We start from the raw sequence: 17500 nt of genomic DNA, 5'->3' as shown, positions 1-17500 counted from the left end.
AGCATATGGGTTTAGGTTTTGTTATATATACAGAAATCTACTGTGAAGAAGATTCACTGTACTTTCTTAAACCATTGCATATGTTTCCTAGCATTAATCTAGTTTCACTTAATGTGAAACTTCTTGAGCCATTCAGAATACCTGAAAAGAACTGTAGCTAATTGGAATGTCCGCCAATTACCTTAAAAATATAAACAATTCTGATTGGATTTAAAAAAAAACCTGTAAGTGGTGAAAGTGGCTTTTTGTAGCTTTAAGTCATTTATTGGAAGTTATTTGTCACTTCACCCTAAATAATTTCCCTGATTAGCCAAGTGAAGCCAAACTGGTCTTTTCTGTCCTAATCCTCCTTGGAGCCTCTGCTTGCTTTTCTTTCTTTACATCAAGCTACTAGGTAAACTATTTTCTGAGCAGAAGTTGCAGGTCACTTCATAAACCAGGCACTCTTCAAAGTTGTCATAAGCATATTACAGAAATACAGACTACTAGACTGGGGTAGAGTACCTTTTTAATATTTCATTTTGGTACAATATACTTGCATTAACTCTCTTAACACAGGTATCATATTGTTTCAAGTCAGAGAACCTGAAACACTGCAACAAAGATTAGACTAAGAGCAAAGCCTTGAAAACTACAGCCATTAGTCCTGTCATCCCCTATAAAGTTAATGGGTTGGAAAAATGGTCAATCTTTGGACTAAAAGTTGATATTTAATTGAAAGAAAATGTTTTTTAATTGTAATGGGGATTTTGCATTAGCGTGAACACGAAAAGGTACTAAAGGATCTAATGCAAGGTTATGTATTGATTTCCATCTTAACGCTAGTGTAAAATGAAGAAATATTTCTATTTCACAAACAAACTCTCCTATTCAGCATCATGACTTCTTATTTGTTTTAAGGGCACAGTAAACAGACTTGAGTGAAAAGAAGAAATAACAAAATATTCTCAGACAGCTTCTGCTGATGTATAGGACAAAAAGCCATGACACTGCTGTAAACCCTGATTGCTTCTGCACCAGAATTATCAAGATGTTATGTGTCACTTTCACATTTTCCAGGGTTATTTGGCTGAGGAAAGCAAGAGCATCTGTAAACCTGGCACTACACTGCCTTAATCAAAATGGTTTTACTGATCATGGATTATAACAAGAGACCTGACATAATGGATGTGCAAAGTCTGCCCAAAGAATTAGCATCACTATAGGCTAGATGGATGGACGTATTCAGGAAACGTAGTTTTTCTTGAAAAGGAAAATGCTTAAGCTAAATGAGTTTAAATTCTTCTTATTAATAATACTTAGAACACTACATTGAATTTGGGAGATTTCATTTTCCTTTTAATACAAACTTATGTAAATCAGGTTCTTTTAAATCCTATACAGTTTTCTTTAATAATAAGCCATTGTTTTGACATTCTACTTAATAAACAAAAATTTGTCAGGAGTGATACCTACATACAATTTGCAAGTCAGTGTAAGTTACTTAATTTAAAACTGAAAGACAGAGAAAGCATTGCAAATACTTTATGAATAGTATTGCCATAATTCTATTATAAAAGTTATTGTAATACTGAGCAGGTATGGTCTGCTGTTAAGGTGCTTCTGTTATATACCCCGTAGTTTGCCATTTGTAAACACATCTTTTGATGTTGCTGCCAACATCCTGGCAACAAAGCAGTGCAATTTCAAATGAGCTAATTAACTTAATTGTTGATGAAGCATGAAACAGTTCATTCACCCTGTTAGCTGCACCATGACAACATAAGAGTCTCAGCCCCTGAAGTTACTCATCTATATAAGCCTATCTGTAGCTTTCCATTAAGATCTATTGCATGCCAAATGAGTATGGCTCTTCTAACAAAGACCAGTCCATAATGTACATAGGTAGCAAATCAGTGCTGTTGTTGAAAATTCAAGTGAACACAGAAATACTAGTAAATACTTTGAAATAAACAAAAAGGAAAAATTGCAGAAACCCGTTGCAGTTTGAAGCTGCATATGAAAAGGAAAAGCTGTGTCACTTCCTAAATGCTAAGATTGAGAAAATAGCTGGCTAAACCAAATGCTGAAAAAGCAATGACATCACTTTTCATTCCTGAAAGGTGCAAACCCACCTGCACACTGTGGGTTTTTGATGTATCTTGTGCACATGCAAGAATAAAAGCAAAAACAGATTAGCAAGTAACAGTTAAATGGTCATGCTTAGGCCTTTGTGCTTTTTTATTTATACTATACACAGTAATTCCCACTTCACACAAACTGTCAGAATTTAAAATGTGCTTTTTCATACTCCTAGTATCCAATATAAAATCTAAAGCATCTCTTCAAATTTTCTGAGGCTCCATTTCAGTAAAGGATAATAAGAGGATTAAACACTGTGCTATTGAAAGGCCTGCAAAAGTGTTCGACATGAAAGAAAGGATAACAATTTGACCCTCTGCCGATAGCCTCGATTATCCAGTTGCATGAAATACACACAAAAAAATCTCTGATATGGTTTACAGTAAAACTTTGTTTGCCATCTTTCACTTTCCCTTGCCTTGAACCATTTTGTACCAACGAATAAAAATCCACCTACTTTAAAAATTGTCCAAAATCTTCACAAACGCTTTCACAGCCAGGCCATTTGCAAACTCCATGACCATAGAGAGTATGGGAGGCCCCAGTCTCCTCATGTGACGAGCTGTAGCAAAAGAATAAGGCATCAGATTAATCTCAAAAGCCATAATCGTTGGAGGCTGCTAGCGCCTGTCAGGTTACGATCAGTGACAAACAGGTCAAAACAGGTCAATTTAGCTCAGAGCAGTCAGAAAAATTTAATCGTTCTATTGAATAGTTCAACTGCCAAGGCTAGATGATGTTCCAATTAGGCAAGAAATAGAGCCAAAGATGACTGTTAATAAAGGATGAAAAAATAAGATGACTGTATAATACCATATGCTAATTATGCCATATGACCTTGGTGTAACATTTACCTATAAATAAAAAATACACTCAGAAATGATCAATTCTGAGTATAAATATTGAAGACTGACAGTCAGAATTCCTGAATATTGTGAATGTTCAAAATAATATTTGAATTTTCTGCTCAATGTGTATAAAAATAGAGTTGCTTCCATTAATAAATATTTTTGTTCATAAGCATTGCTTTCATTAACTATGTGGCTTCATAAATATCTCTAACTGTACTCCATGCCTTTTTCTGGAGCCTCTGCAATTTTTCATCCATGATGAGTTATCAAAGAAATTCAGGGAATTATTCCGTGGATGTAGGTGACATACTGAAGCAAAGAACCATTCTGTGAGATATAAACAAAAAAGTGATACTAACTAAAAGTACGACTACAAAGGTTTTCAGATTTTTAAATAATAGAAAATAATGATTGAAAACTGCTCTCACAGTCATATGAGTATGAGAGAGACTTAAATCATAGTCTCCTAAGTATTAAAATAATTGAATGGAAAATTTTTTGAAAAGACAATTACTTACAATTTAGGTTATATACATACAATTAAATATCATCTTATATTGAGATCATCTATATCTCACTACACTAATATATTTACTGGTAAGTGTTACAGATATTACATACTCTTGTATTTAAACCATTACTTGAAATTAAGGAACAGTAAATAATATCTGTCAATGTGTCTAAAAATGATTTTGATTTCATCCATATGATGGAATTCCACTGTATTACACTAACAACATGGAAAATTTATAGGAAATATGTCAACTTCATTCCTGTTATGCATAAAAGACAGAAAATTTAGTGGTTCTTTTCACAAGAAATAAACAACATGAGAGATGTTTTAATATACTGTTTTGAAGTACTTTTAATATAGAATCTTTGCACTGAATTACAGCCTTGACAACTCATATAGCTATACTTTGTCAATGAAACCAGGAGTATATTCAACAGTAAGGGCCTGACTGCCAGGTGTGTTAAACATGAATGAAACTACGCACCTATAAAAAGTGCCCACAAATGTGCATTTACACCCCTACACCAGCCCACTTGACTCTGTGATTAACTTTTACCCAAACTATCATAAGTTCATGAGTTATAAAACCACATGCAGGTAATTTTGTTGTGTCTGCACAGTTAGACATCATTACTGAAAATTATGCCCTACTGATAAACAATTCTCGAAGATCAGGTTTCCACGATCTCTTAAGTAACCTCTACAAAGTGCTATTTTTTGATTGGAAATCATGTGACTTAAGATGTTATACAACCGCTTCACGTCAAATGATAAGCACAGTTGAAATCCCATCAGAATTACCTGTCTCGCCTTGCATTTAGAACTGAAGACTGTCCATTCACTATGGAATGATGAGTTATTGGTGGTGATGCTTTGGAAGTGGTGGAGGAGGTAGTAGAGGAGGAATTGTTAGTAGTGAGGTCTAGCCCTCCATGTTTAATGCCATTGTCTTCCATACTGTGAACTCCAGTCACTTCTTTCCATAACTGCTGAATCTCAGCAGGACTTAAGCCAGCTATAAAATGAAAGAGAGCCCCACTAATACAACAAAATAAAGAGTTTCATATAATGAGCTCAGTGTTATTAATGGATTAATGCCAACAATAAAGCTGATGCTGTTTTACCAGCACAATCAACATGTAGTAAAACATAAATTCATAAAGTCATAAATCCATAAATTCATAAACATAAAACAAAAAGAGAGCTTAAATTTGCTCTCTGGTCCACCTGCAGCCTGGAAACTTGTAGTTTCCAGGATTCATCCTTGGTCACAAAAAGCATGTTGAATGTATTCATACATATGTGTTAGGGTTGTCTGGCTCAAGTTTGCATGAAGTCATGGAAACCTACGGTACAATATGCTTCTGTCTGAAGTAAAGACTTCAAAACACAGGCAAGAGAAGGGCTGTGAGCATTCTCTTATCTTGGCACTGAAGATGCAGCTAAGATACGAAAGCAGATTTTGAAAGATGAATAGCTCATCAGAAATATATACAAGTTCTGTCACTGCCAGACATTGTAAGTTTGATGTATAACTTTTGAAAAATACTGATTAAATGCAGAAAATAATATGAAGCCCAGAGATCTCGTGATTTCAAAGCCAGGTTCTTCAGCCTGACATGGTTCGTTCCAGAGGTATCTCAAAATCTGTCTTCTCTATTTCATCTCAACAACCAAAATTAGGTAACATAGTCATGGTATCTAGATGCGCTGGAATGCAAAACATTCAAAATGCTGATGCTGTTTGAATCAAAATATTGTGCTTTTTTTTTTTTTTTTTAAAAAGAGCTCACATTTCTGGTCCTGAAAAGTACTAGAAAGCATCTGTTCATTCAGGTTAATAAGATACAGTAGAAAAATGTAAGGACTGTTTTTACTGTTTGGCAAATCTATTTATTAGATAATGTTTTATTTTGAGAACATATAAACTCAGACTACTGAATGAGATTCAACAAAAAAATTATGAAGAAAGCACAGGAAATTCTTTAATTCTTCTCAGTATCTATTTCACCATGAAGTATTCAAAACTATTAAAAATAGATTAGTAGTTATTTATAGAAATATTAATTTCTGGAGGAAGTATTAAACAAAGCAGGTGGCGGGGATTTTTTTTTAATTATGAACCAGCTAATTTTTAGATTACCGCTTTGAGTCCTGCATCTTTACATTAGATACGAACACCCATTGGCAAACTCAGATAAGGAAAAAGTGAAGAAGAGTGGACTGCAAGTCCTAAAACTGGACTTTATACCATATTTGTATAGAGAAACCCTAGGTTTTTAGGAAGCAAGCAAAGAAGCCAGGCTGTAATTTATTGCATTAGAGATGGGTAACGCGAGTGATGGTAATACTGGTTGTAATCGTTTAATGAAGGTAAGTAATTACTGCTGAGTTCATGAGGTATGTTCCAGCAACACTGCAAAAAACTCACTTTAGTGTTCTAAATAACAGTTACCTGCAAATGTAATCACAAATCAAAATGAAATAATGTATTCATTTAGGTGGCATGATATACAAATACATTATTTACTTCAAAGTCTTCCTCCTATTGTTAAAAAAGATAAACTAATTCTGTACTAAAAAAAAAAAACAAACCCAAGAATAAAAGCACCTGTTTAGGTAATCAGATATCACATCTTCTAGTGAGAGGAATTTAATCTGAGATCATCAAACTTTGGATGCTGTGTGAGCTCAGTAAGAGCCGCCCCACAAGCTGAGTGAGTGTAGGAGGGCCGGCAGCAGCTGCAGCAATGGTCTCTCCATGGGCAAGGATGTCCTGCCTGTCTGGTCCTGCCCTAGCTCACCTAAGGTTTTTTAAAGCAGGAAGAAATTTCTAGGCTCAGGCTGGTTAACTTTATCACTTTTTCAGAGGACCCTGAAAGGCTGCCTTTTAGGATAAAAGGATTACGGGCAGGGACTTAAAGTGTATAAAGTTAATAAGCAGATTTGTAATTAATTGTAAATTATGGCAATTTTGTGGTTTCTGTGTCTAAAAAAGTCCAACTCTCTTTTTACTAGAGGCTTGTGAAAAGGCTGACAGACATTTCAGTCTGGATGTAAAAGCAGGGTAAGTTTTAAAGTTTCATAGGCTGTGACAACCCTTAAAATGCCCTCCCTACAATATATTTAAGGGGAAAGCATCAAAAAGAGGACCAAGAGTGGAATAAAAATTATGAACTATAATAAAAAGGTCAAATACTGATTTTCTATGAAATTTACAAACACCAAGAATTTGAGGATTTTAATATTACTTTTGTAACTCTTTTAACTTCTTACTCTATTTTTATGTTTCAATAAGTGTTTAATAAAACCATCACTTATAAAAACCATCCATTCTTCCTTTTCCAACATGGACCAATCAAGATTTGGGGTTTGGTGTTTTTTTTGTTTGTTTAGTTTGTTGAGGTCTTTTTACTGCTGTGATTTACAGTTCCTTGCATTTAACTAGCATCAATGCAACAATACATGGAAATAACTCACAGCAAATCACTGGTTTTGGATACAGCATAGCAAAGACCTGGTCACAAAATAGATGCTAAAACACCTATTGCATCTTATTTGTGATACCTGACCATCAAGAAAATATGGGGAACATTCCTGTTCTTTAAAGGCAGAAACTATACTTGAAGAAAATACTGTTTATGTATGCAAACCTCCCAGCTGTACTTGTAAGATATATATTTTCACACTTTGCCAATAATAATTTGTGGTTTATGAGACTCTTTATGACCAATAACTTACAAACACAAACACCCCGTACTATTTTCAGTATTCTAACCATCCACGTAACTGAGCAAACTGGATGGATGCAGATAAAATATTTGTGTTACACATGTAAATCCTTCTGCATAACTATCTTATATCTCTCACAGCACAGCAGAAGCAGAAAACCATACTTTTACCACATCTAGTGGTTACCTTAATTCAAAAGTGGTTACTTTAATTCAATTCTGAAGGTTTAATTTAAAAATGGAAGAAATAAATACTTGTATGTAGTTCATTATTAGGAAAAAACATCAAGGTAAAAGCAAAAAAGAGATTAATTTACTTCAACAATAACAATCCATATATATTTTAACTATAAAATTTTGTAATTTCTTATTTCTTTATTACCAATCTTTTTTGTTATGAGTTCAGTTGGACTTAATTCTCTGAGTAAAAGAAATGTCTCTAAAAGAACTGTTTACTCCTAAGGACTATTAAAAATGGTTTTTTTCTCTGTTTTTATACTAGCAGATGAATGAGTATTGCATTAAACAATGAATATCAATGCAATTGGGTAGGAGTGCTGAGGGAAATCTATGGGGATAGCTTAATGTGAGAGAAAACCTGAGGAATTCCTCTAGCAACAGATGGCACAAGAGGAGATTGCAAAAGGTAAAGCAGTTCAGAGGGAAGCTGTGTTTTATGATTTTTTTGACTCTGGTCCAAGCCAATCCTACAAAAAGAAACAAGCATTACCAGTCTCTCATCTCCAGATTTATGAATCAACTTGTCTCCCCACTGCTATTCTACTTGGTGTAGTAGGACTCGGTTTCCTTGTAGCTTTCATGACTTTGTATATGCTTGTGTCATAGCTTTTTTAAACAGCTTTTTTGCACAACAAAATTAACACATTTATTTGTAATCTCTGATTTTCTCATTGTCTTGGTTTATTTTTTGTTTGTTTTGGTTTGGGGTTTTGGGGGTTTTTTTGATCATTGTCTATATGCTGTGTACTCTGCTTTTGCTCATCTGATTTCTGAGGCTTTGATTTCAAAGGAAATCAAAGGAGGAATAAGTTACATGCATAAACACCAATTAAAAATAATGTTACCTGTCATGAACATAGTCTAAACAATGCTCATGTCAGGACTGGGGTATCAGAGGTCAGATTATTGTATATTTTTTATGACAGACACTTAACTCTCTACGGTAAAATAAACAGAGACACATATCTCACAGGTTATAGACAGAGTCCCCTAGATGGGAAGACTGACCTTAACTTAAAATGTAAGCAGCATTTATCTTCACGCTAATTTACGTTTCAAAAGTGTGTGCCCTATTTTCTTTCAAGTAGTAGAGTTTGAGCTCATTTTCATCATTGAGAAATCCTGATCAAAGTGACAAAAGGAATTTTTTTTTCCAGAAGTCTTTATGGTTATTTGTCAGTCAAAGTTCATTACTATTGGAAACACCACCTTCAAAACTTATTGTTCTATTTAACCTATTTAATACAAAGGAATAGAAAAGAAAATAAATCCTAAAGGCTTGTCCCCAAATTCACTTGTCATAAATTGATGATTCAAAGTGCCTTTCAATGCCAAAGACTTTATTTTCTTAGGAGAAAAAGAAAAGAAAGTGAGCTTTTGAATGGCTTTAATATCACTGTCGGATGTATTTTATACCTGTTTGTTTATATTAAATGAAATAACATTCCACTAAATCAGATTTCAGTGATTCCTCAGAGAAAAGCAATGATGCTTGAATTGTGCGCTGCTATTAGAAATTGTTTTTAGCACATAAGCTCAATAAATATGCACCTTCCATCTATGAAAAAACACTAAATAGCTGTCTTTATTTTTCCAAAAGTATATGCTGCATGATTTATCAGGGTCCAGAAAATTGGTAATATGAGTAATAAAGTTTTAATTACAAAGTATGCTTAGGTGTCATAATGGGAAACTTCTGAAGTTCAGATGCAAATGGAATGGTTAAAAAGTTGTGAATTTAGAAATTTCTCCAGTCATGTTTACTGAAATACCTTGTGGCAGAGACTGGACAGGAAGAGCAGACTGGCCAGGTGGGATGGAAATGAGTCCCTGACGCTGAAGGTTCAGCAGATGCTGCTGCTGCTGAAGTTGTTGCATCTGGAGGAGCTGCTGCTGGAAGACAAGCTGCTGGGCTGCCAACTGCTGCTGCTGCTGCTGCTGCTACAAAGAGAATGGGGGGGAAAAAAAGAAAAAGCAAATGCAGCAAAAAGTAAAGTGCGTAGTAAAGGCTAGAAAGCCAAAACCATAAAATCAGCTTCTTTCTTTTTAAACACATTTATTAAATAATAATGCTATTTGTAGAATACTCAGGCAGTGAAAGTGTTTGAAATTTTCTATTATATTCATTTAAGCTATTAGGTTTTACGGAAAATGGCAAGACACACTTAATGACACGCTAAAGAAAAGGGTCAAGAAAAAGCCTATAACAGCTGTTTCAAATAAAAAAAAAGCTCAGCTCATGGCAGATGATAACAAATTTATCTATGCTAAACATATAACTTTTTACAGCAGCCTGTGATTTGAAGGCACTCTTGTTTTTCCAATTGACTAAGTTTGGTCTGCAGTGGCCCATGAACATGGTCTCCAGTGATCTATTAGTAAACTGGGATGTAGCCTTCCTTTCACCGGCCTGTTAGCTCACTCTCTTTTCATGTTGGAATATATTACAAGGAGCATGGCATTCAAGGCAACGAAATGCCCTATTACGGAGCAAAAGTACAGGTTCCAATTTTGTGAGGCATTTCAAGACAAACTTGAGTCTACAAAGGCTCAGGAGGGTATGAGAAGGCAGTCACACTTCAGAAAAAGACAAGCTGCTGTGGAAGACCTTTCCTTTCTAGTTTGGGGAAAAGAGAAACTTCTGATGCGCTCACTGGAAAACAGACTGCATAATGGAGCAAGTCATGTGGATTGCCCAGAGCCTCCGGAGAAATAAGGGAGCAATTTCTATTCCGTAGTTGATGGCTGTCTGAAATTCTATTCACAAATCCAAACAGAAACAAAGCCTCAGGAGGTCACAACTGCTTCCTCGACGTTTGCATAATGGGCAGCTTGAAGACAACGTCTAGGATACCTGCTGATCAATTTAACTACTTCAACATGTTTTGTTTGTATTCTGTTTATATTTGATGCAGTTTGCTGACAAGTGCAAGCTAGGCCTGAGAAACCCACTTGTCAGGTTGATTTATGAGCACATCAAACTGTAACTTTCTACTCGCCACTTCAAACCTACAGTAGCAGTTCATTAATCAGGGGCCTATGACTTTGAAATCTGTGCTCAATCGCTCCTTTTCAGCCATGGACTAAATTTGCATGCTCTCTGAGCTGTGCCACTGAGTAAAGTAAGGCTCCTTCCCAACACAGATTGCCTGTGAATACAAGATAATCAGTCCAGAGTCCACCACAGTTTGTTCTTTGCACACTCAGATTCATTAGCGGACATTAGACGACAGCAGGACTAGACTGCTCAAATCCTGGGACTCAGAAAGGGAAGCAGGAGAATTATACCAGCACTGCTATTTAAGCCCAGTAAAAATATAAGAACAAATCTTTGATAGCTGCATCCTTGCAGTAGCAAAAGATCTAAACTGGTCTTGTCTTTTCCAAGCTTCTGACAGCTCAGAATAGTGTGCATCAGCTTACAGTCTTAGCTCCTACCTCTTTTGCTTGCTTTCCTGGATGCTGCTGCTGTTGTTGTTGCTGCTGCTGCTGCTGCTGTTGTTGCTGTTGCTGCTGCTGCTGCTGTTGCTGTTGTTGCTGCTGTTGTTGCTGCTGCTGCTGCTGTTGCTGCTGCTGCTGCAAAAGCTGAAGATGTAACTGCTCTTGCTGTTTCTTGTAAAACTCTTGTAGTTGTTGCTGAATAAACCATTTTGACTTTAATAAATAAAGGCAAAAGTTTCAAGTATTATAAATCTCCTAAACTCTTCTAGATTGGCATATGGTAGCGTAGCCATTAAGTATCACCTCATAACAAAAAATGTGATTTGAAGAGGCAGATCTACATACATTTTTTTCCAAGGCGGTTCTGAAATTTTCCAATGCAGATTCCAAAATATCCTAAACAGAAGGGTATAGAAAATCTGTATTCTAAAGGGAATGCAAGAGCCAAATTAACTCCTCAAATAACTATACCTAAGTTCCTTACATGTCCTATATAACAAATCTGAAGCTGCACTCATCCACTCGCAAGAAACCTACAAGTCACTAAGGCCAAACAAAACTGTCTGTTTCTGAGGGGAAAAAAGTAATTAATCTGTCAATCTGCTTAGCAGGATGCTGGATTCCCAACTGAAGGTGAATTGCCTGTAACAATCATGGTACTGGATATTATAATGTTTAAACATACAGTTCAGTGACTGAGCTACGACTATGACAAACAGACACATAGTTTTCTGTATGACAATTAAGCATGCACCCAAAAATCTACTCTGTGTTACACCAAGGCACTGATCACTGACACTATCATTATTGTATGAAAAACAAGTTCACCTATTTTGCAATTAGCTGTCAGATTTTGTGCTAAGGAAACTGCAACCTCCTCCTCCTTTTTAGCCTTGTCTGGGACAAATTTTTAGTATGTAAAAAACAAAACAGAAAACCTTTTCCCTTGATAAAACAAGCTGTTAAGCTGAAATTTCATAAACTGCATACCATTTATGTTACTAAAGGGAGCACTACAATGTTATGAATTTTAAAGCAACAATTATCTACAACTCTATTTGCACTTCCTTTGGCAGGTCTACAATTAAAATGTGCCTAAGTGCTTGAAAATTTAAACATCAATTTGTTTGGTATTTGTAATGCATCTGCCACTGCTGCTGTTGCTGGTTTTAACATAATATTGAATGTTTCAAAGTGTGATTTCACACTTCTGCATTTGAAAAAAAAATAAATTTGGAGACTGAGAAGTTTCATGTTTATTTTCATTTTTTTTGGTGTAAAGAGCAGTGAAATATTACAAAATAAGACCCATAAAATCTGGTTGACATTTGTGTGAATGCCCTGTGCTAACAGTCCAAAGCAGGTAACACACATTACCTGCTGCAACATAACTGCTTGCTGCTGCTGGAGAAGTGCTTGAAGCTGCTGCGGAGACAACACTTGCTGTTGGAGAATCTGCTGCATTTGCTGAGGGGTGATCACCTGGGGAGTCATCATGGCCACTGACACAGGCACCTGCACAGGGAAAGAAAGATATCATCGTCAAACACGTTTTACTTTGCCTGCACCACAGCAATACATCTTTTTTAATTTGTACCAAAGATGGACCATAATTTTTTACATAGTATTTATCACTGTAAAGTTCCAGTTCCAGTCAGAATCTGTTATTTTAAGGCCACAGTACGGTGGCACTCTATTTCCAGAGGCATCAGTTTCGATCAGGCTCAAGCTTTATGTTTCGCATCTCTTATATATTCCTGCAAGAAGTTTAAGCATGGGCTAGTACAAATGTGTATTTAAAAATAAATGATCACATGGCAGGGCTCTCAACACTTCATAATCAATCATCTTATCAAGTGTCATAATGTTACGAATAGAAAAATCTATTGAGACTGTTTCAAAGGATATGATTAAGGTAGACAGCAAAATAAGTATCTTTAAGCAGTACATGTTTTCCACAATAAAGAAACTTAGCCTAAAAATTTTTTTTGCATAATAAATCACTTCAGTGGATGAAAAAAATTCTTGCTTAGCTAGTCTTCTAAGAAGATCTGATTTATACAGGAATAAAAACGTCATGGACATATCAGAGTACACAGCAAGGACTGCCACCTCAGTCACTGGTCTCTGCAGAGAGAATCGTGTTCTCAGCATTCCTATCTGAAAAGTGAAAGCTGGGAAACCTTGGCATTAGATAATTAGTTTTTCCACTAAACTCTAAGAATGAATTTTTGTGTAGGTGCTCTTTTGGACATGGCTTTATTTTCCACTTGTTATACGGTGAGATCAGGTGTCTGCAAAGGCATAAACAGCCACACACCCACCTCAGCAATGTACACGTGAGTGGGAAAGACACAGCCAGCATGTTTGATTGTGTATGTGGGAGAGAAAAGTCCTATGGAAGAGCCTGTGGCAGGCACACAACGTGAGACCATTGCTCCAGCTACCCAGGACACAGTCAAACAGCTTTCAGCAAGCCAGGCTTTCCACCCATGAAAAAGCAGCCACTCGCTTGTCTAGCACAATTCAAATACATCTTCTGTATATAATAGCAAGCTGGCATATAAATACTGCTTTGTGAGATGTTGTGGGACATTCCAGTCTTCTGTAAATAAGCAAAAATAATACTATTAATAATAAATTCAATAATGAGCCAATTTTAGGAGGAAAAACTCTTCTAATGTTTCTATTACTTGAATCTATCCCAAAAGACTTTATATAAATGAAACAGAGGAAAAAAGAAACACAAATCCACTGAAATTTACTTTTAGAAGAAATTACCTCATATAATATTACACAGAATACCACTTTCACACAATTCATCACAGCATAAACTATGGTCTTAAATCACTGACTAATTTAGAGTCTGAAAGTAAACATACCAGCCTTTAATAAAAGTCTGATAATCTTTTGGCAAACATCAAATGAATTTTAAGAATAAAAATCCTAAAGGTTTTGCTCTAAAATATAAATAGAAAAGACAAACCAGATTTCCAATCAGAAACTTGTGGGGAGGAATTTAAGCTCATCTATCCCTGTACTCCCTCCATTATCAACAGAATAAAGAAATCCTGAGGGTAGTATATCTGATTTAATTTAGGGATTTATTTTAACATGGAACTAAGCCCACACTGTGAATGTGCCTGTCTCTCTCCATGGAGTGCAGACTCACTTTGAGTAGACACCTAAATGTCAGATGATTAATTTTGGTTGTTACGTTTTGTAACGTCTAGTTTTGTAGCACTGGAAACACCACATACCTATACAGTAATGTTTTATTTTGAGTTTAGCAAGTACTAAAGCCAAGACAAACAGGTTTTTCCAACTTTGGGATGCATGAGCAAAGAATGAAATTCACTGACTAGAGTCACTATTCAATTTCCTTGAAAGTCACCAAGAATTTCCTCTGTTTCCTTGAGATCTGAATTTGTTTGCTTGTAACAATTTTCTCTGAGTGATGCTATTCAACTACCACAGGTCACACAGATATGGGAAGGCAGAGAGGAAGATGGATGCTTTTACAATTAAACTATTACCTTTAACCTTTAAACCCTGCAAGAACTTTACTAACACTAACATGCTTACTATTATAATATGTAGCAAAATATGAATATTTTGATCTAAACTGAGTGAAAATCTACCTAACTGAAACTAGCACCGATTTGCTCATACTCTGTGCTGAACACTCCAGCCTGTAAGGAGTTTAATGAGACTCATAGTACCACGAGAGTGCCCTATTCCTCAGTCTGAAATACAGATTCCCCTCCACCAGGCAAATTTGTGTTAGCTTTTGTAGTATCTGCTCTGAATTTACCTAACTGCGTACATGCTCTCATATATGGAGACATGCCTGCTTTGCAATACATTTTAATGGCTTTTCTGACCAAAAAAAAAAAAAAAATTTGTTTTTCCTGTAATTTTCAACAGTTCAACTGTATAAACTGGAGAACTAATATACCTGTTTTTCAGGATCGCAGACAGAAGCATGAAAAAAAATGGCAGTCAAGACCATTATTAAAAATACAGATTTATGTAGATAATATTGCCCTTATAAGAATTTTATTGATTGATACCAATGTGTGTATCATACCTGATACATATACTCTTTCCCACAAAGGACAAGGCATTTTGAAAACTGCTTGAAATTTACATCAGCAGAACACATTAAGATAAGAGATTTCTCTAATTGTCATTAGGTAATATAAATTGGTACATTTCACAGCCTTCAGTGATACACCAGACTGTACTTTATTTCTTACTGGCATAATCTACTGTGCTATCTGGGCTGGAAGACTATCTGAAACCTGCTATTTTATGACCAATTATAAGCATTCAGTACATTTCTTTGATTTAATGTCTGTGTTTTCCAAGACTTCTGATCTAATTTTACAAAAGTGTAGCAGAGAGGCAATCTCTGACTCTTTTTCACAGAAATCTCTCAATGTATTTAGAATCAGTTCAGGTAGAGCGATCCAGTGAAGAGATAGGATTGTTCCTTTGAACAGGCCACAGACTCCCCAAAATTCTTGGTTAAACCTCTCATGAAAAACTAGAGTGATAAAGTGAAACATGATTTATAACTGCAACCTATTTGTTGCTTGGCATCCTCAAAGACACTGAACTCCTAACTGCCATGAAGATGACTGGGTATGCAATCCTACAAAACACAATGGGTGGGACAGCCTCTGAAGAACGCATGAATCTGTTGGCCTCATGACAGATCCAAATGGAGAGTCCATCATATTTTGAAGTTTCTCTTGTTTTTGTTGCAGGCTATCCCTCTTTTTTTGGAGGGAATTTTAGCTTACAAACCTTGCTAAAAAATTTCCAGATATCTAAAGAACAATTTTTAACACATTTAAATGTTGAGGCAAGAACAACTGTAAATTGCTTTATTTCTGCATGTGAATATACAAATTAAAGAAAAGCTATGACTCGGAATGAAGACATCAATATTGGAAATTAGATAGAAGAATATGGACGAAAAAATGAAAACAGAGCTTCTTTGAAGAATAAAAAGTCTGGGTTTATCCCAGATCAATTTAATAGAGAAATAGTGGAGACTAAGGCTGTACATTTAACACCACTTTTTTGATGTACATTAAAAATTCAGCTTTAGCTGTAAAGAGGCTTGCCAGGGGAACACTCATCTATTGTTCCTATGAACTAATCGACAATAGGAATCAGACAAATTTATATATACTTGTTACCTATAAAATCATATTCTTAATGGCCAAATGGACAGGTAGCCTGCACCTGCAATAAGGTTTTGCATTTTTCAGAAGCCTTAAAATACTGCACACCTATTTTCAAGAAGTGTTGACCAATCTCACCAAGTACAACCAGCAAAGACACACTATTTTTATTCCAAGTTCCTTCTACTTTGAAAGTCAGGTACTGAGAATGAAAACTGCAACAAATCCTTCCCTTAGTTTTTAGTGATTTTGAGGACAGTCACAAAATCACATATATTAGTCATATTCAGAGCTGGTTTAAGGTAGGTAGGAATTATTTCTTTGTTACAGACAGAGGAAACAAGCCACCACCTTTAAGCAATTAATCCAAAATCACATCATATTTTAAGTGACAGATCTGAGAATGGAACTGTTCCATAAGACAAGTCTCTCTGGCTTATTGAAAGATGCGTAATTAAACGTTTAATGGAGAATCTTTCTGTAGGATCCTCCTTTCAAAAATAAATGTAGGTGTGAAACTACACACAGTACAGGATCCGGCTTTTCAGTAGGAAAGAATAATTTTAAAAGATGAAACGACTGCATTCCTTCTCTTCCTACTTTGGTATACGTGTAGAGTGTCTACCATAATAATTACCTTTTGAATCTTCCTGGTTCTATGATATTAAAAAGAGCTGAGAATAAACTGTGTGGTATTTGTAAACTGTTCACAACTAGAGAACAAGAATACATAATCATGCCTCTACACTGACAATATATACTGATCAGTTTTATGCAGTTTAGATAAGGTTACATGCTTCTGAAAACATAAATCTTGATACAAATTACCAAAGTTTATCAACAGAGAAACCCTAGGAAACATGCAACAGGAAAAATAACAAAGTAACAAAGATATAACTATTTTGTTCAGGACTCGTGTTTTCCCTGTTTACAGTTGAATTTAATTTATTGTTATTAATTTATCTACATTTTAATCAATTTAATATACTAGAGTGTGCTTTGTTGTGTAATTCTAGTTCACAGAACTTTATCTTTACAGCTTTTTTGTTATTAGACACTTCTCCAATTACATGTAAACATTTTAGGAAAGATTAAAGTAATTTCTATTTACAGTTAGTGGAAAACAAGCTGTCTGTACTCCTGCTGCAGTAGAGATTATAGGTGATATGTAATATGCTACACCATATGTTTAAAGGCCAATAATGCAACTTCTAATCTCACTCTGGCTAATCAAGCTGCTCAGATTATTTTACATACATCTTTGGTTTAGGCCTTGACATGCCCTTGTTTTTCTTTCTTCTCAAAGCTAAAGTTCCCCTCTTTGATTAGCTGAAACATTTGCATGGTCACTACACATTTTTCATTTTATAAATCATTATGCATTAGCAGTCTTGATCGCCTAGCTTG

At 35.4% G+C, this 17500-nt stretch overlaps 1 protein-coding gene across 15 annotated transcripts in view; it reads right to left on the bottom strand.

Moving 5' to 3' along the window:
• FOXP2 (forkhead box P2) overlaps nucleotides 1-17500 on the bottom strand; it is a 404388-nt gene that overhangs the window by 49368 nt on the left and 337520 nt on the right. For 11 of the 15 annotated variants that reach the window (XM_030960089.1, XM_030960092.1, XM_030960091.1 and 8 more), the window contains 5 exons: nucleotides 12276-12413; nucleotides 10896-11093; nucleotides 9230-9398; nucleotides 4288-4501; nucleotides 2579-2683 (listed from right to left, as the gene is read on the bottom strand). In XM_030960089.1, coding sequence (XP_030815949.1) covers nucleotides 2579-2683; nucleotides 4288-4501; nucleotides 9230-9398; nucleotides 10896-11093; nucleotides 12276-12413 — 824 coding nt within the window. Of the gene's footprint in view, nucleotides 1-2578; nucleotides 2684-4287; nucleotides 4502-9229; nucleotides 9399-10895; nucleotides 11094-11243; nucleotides 11295-12275; nucleotides 12414-17500 lie in introns of all 15 variants that reach the window. The other 4 variants (XM_030960104.1, XM_030960101.1, XM_030960102.1 and 1 more) reach the window with 4 other exon arrangements.

The sequence above is a fragment of the Camarhynchus parvulus genome, chromosome 1A (assembly GCF_901933205.1).
Source record: "Camarhynchus parvulus chromosome 1A, STF_HiC, whole genome shotgun sequence".
Taxonomy (NCBI): domain Eukaryota; kingdom Metazoa; phylum Chordata; class Aves; order Passeriformes; family Thraupidae; genus Camarhynchus; species Camarhynchus parvulus.
Note: the sequence above shows the minus strand (reverse complement) of the source record. Positions and strands in the feature narration are given on the sequence as shown.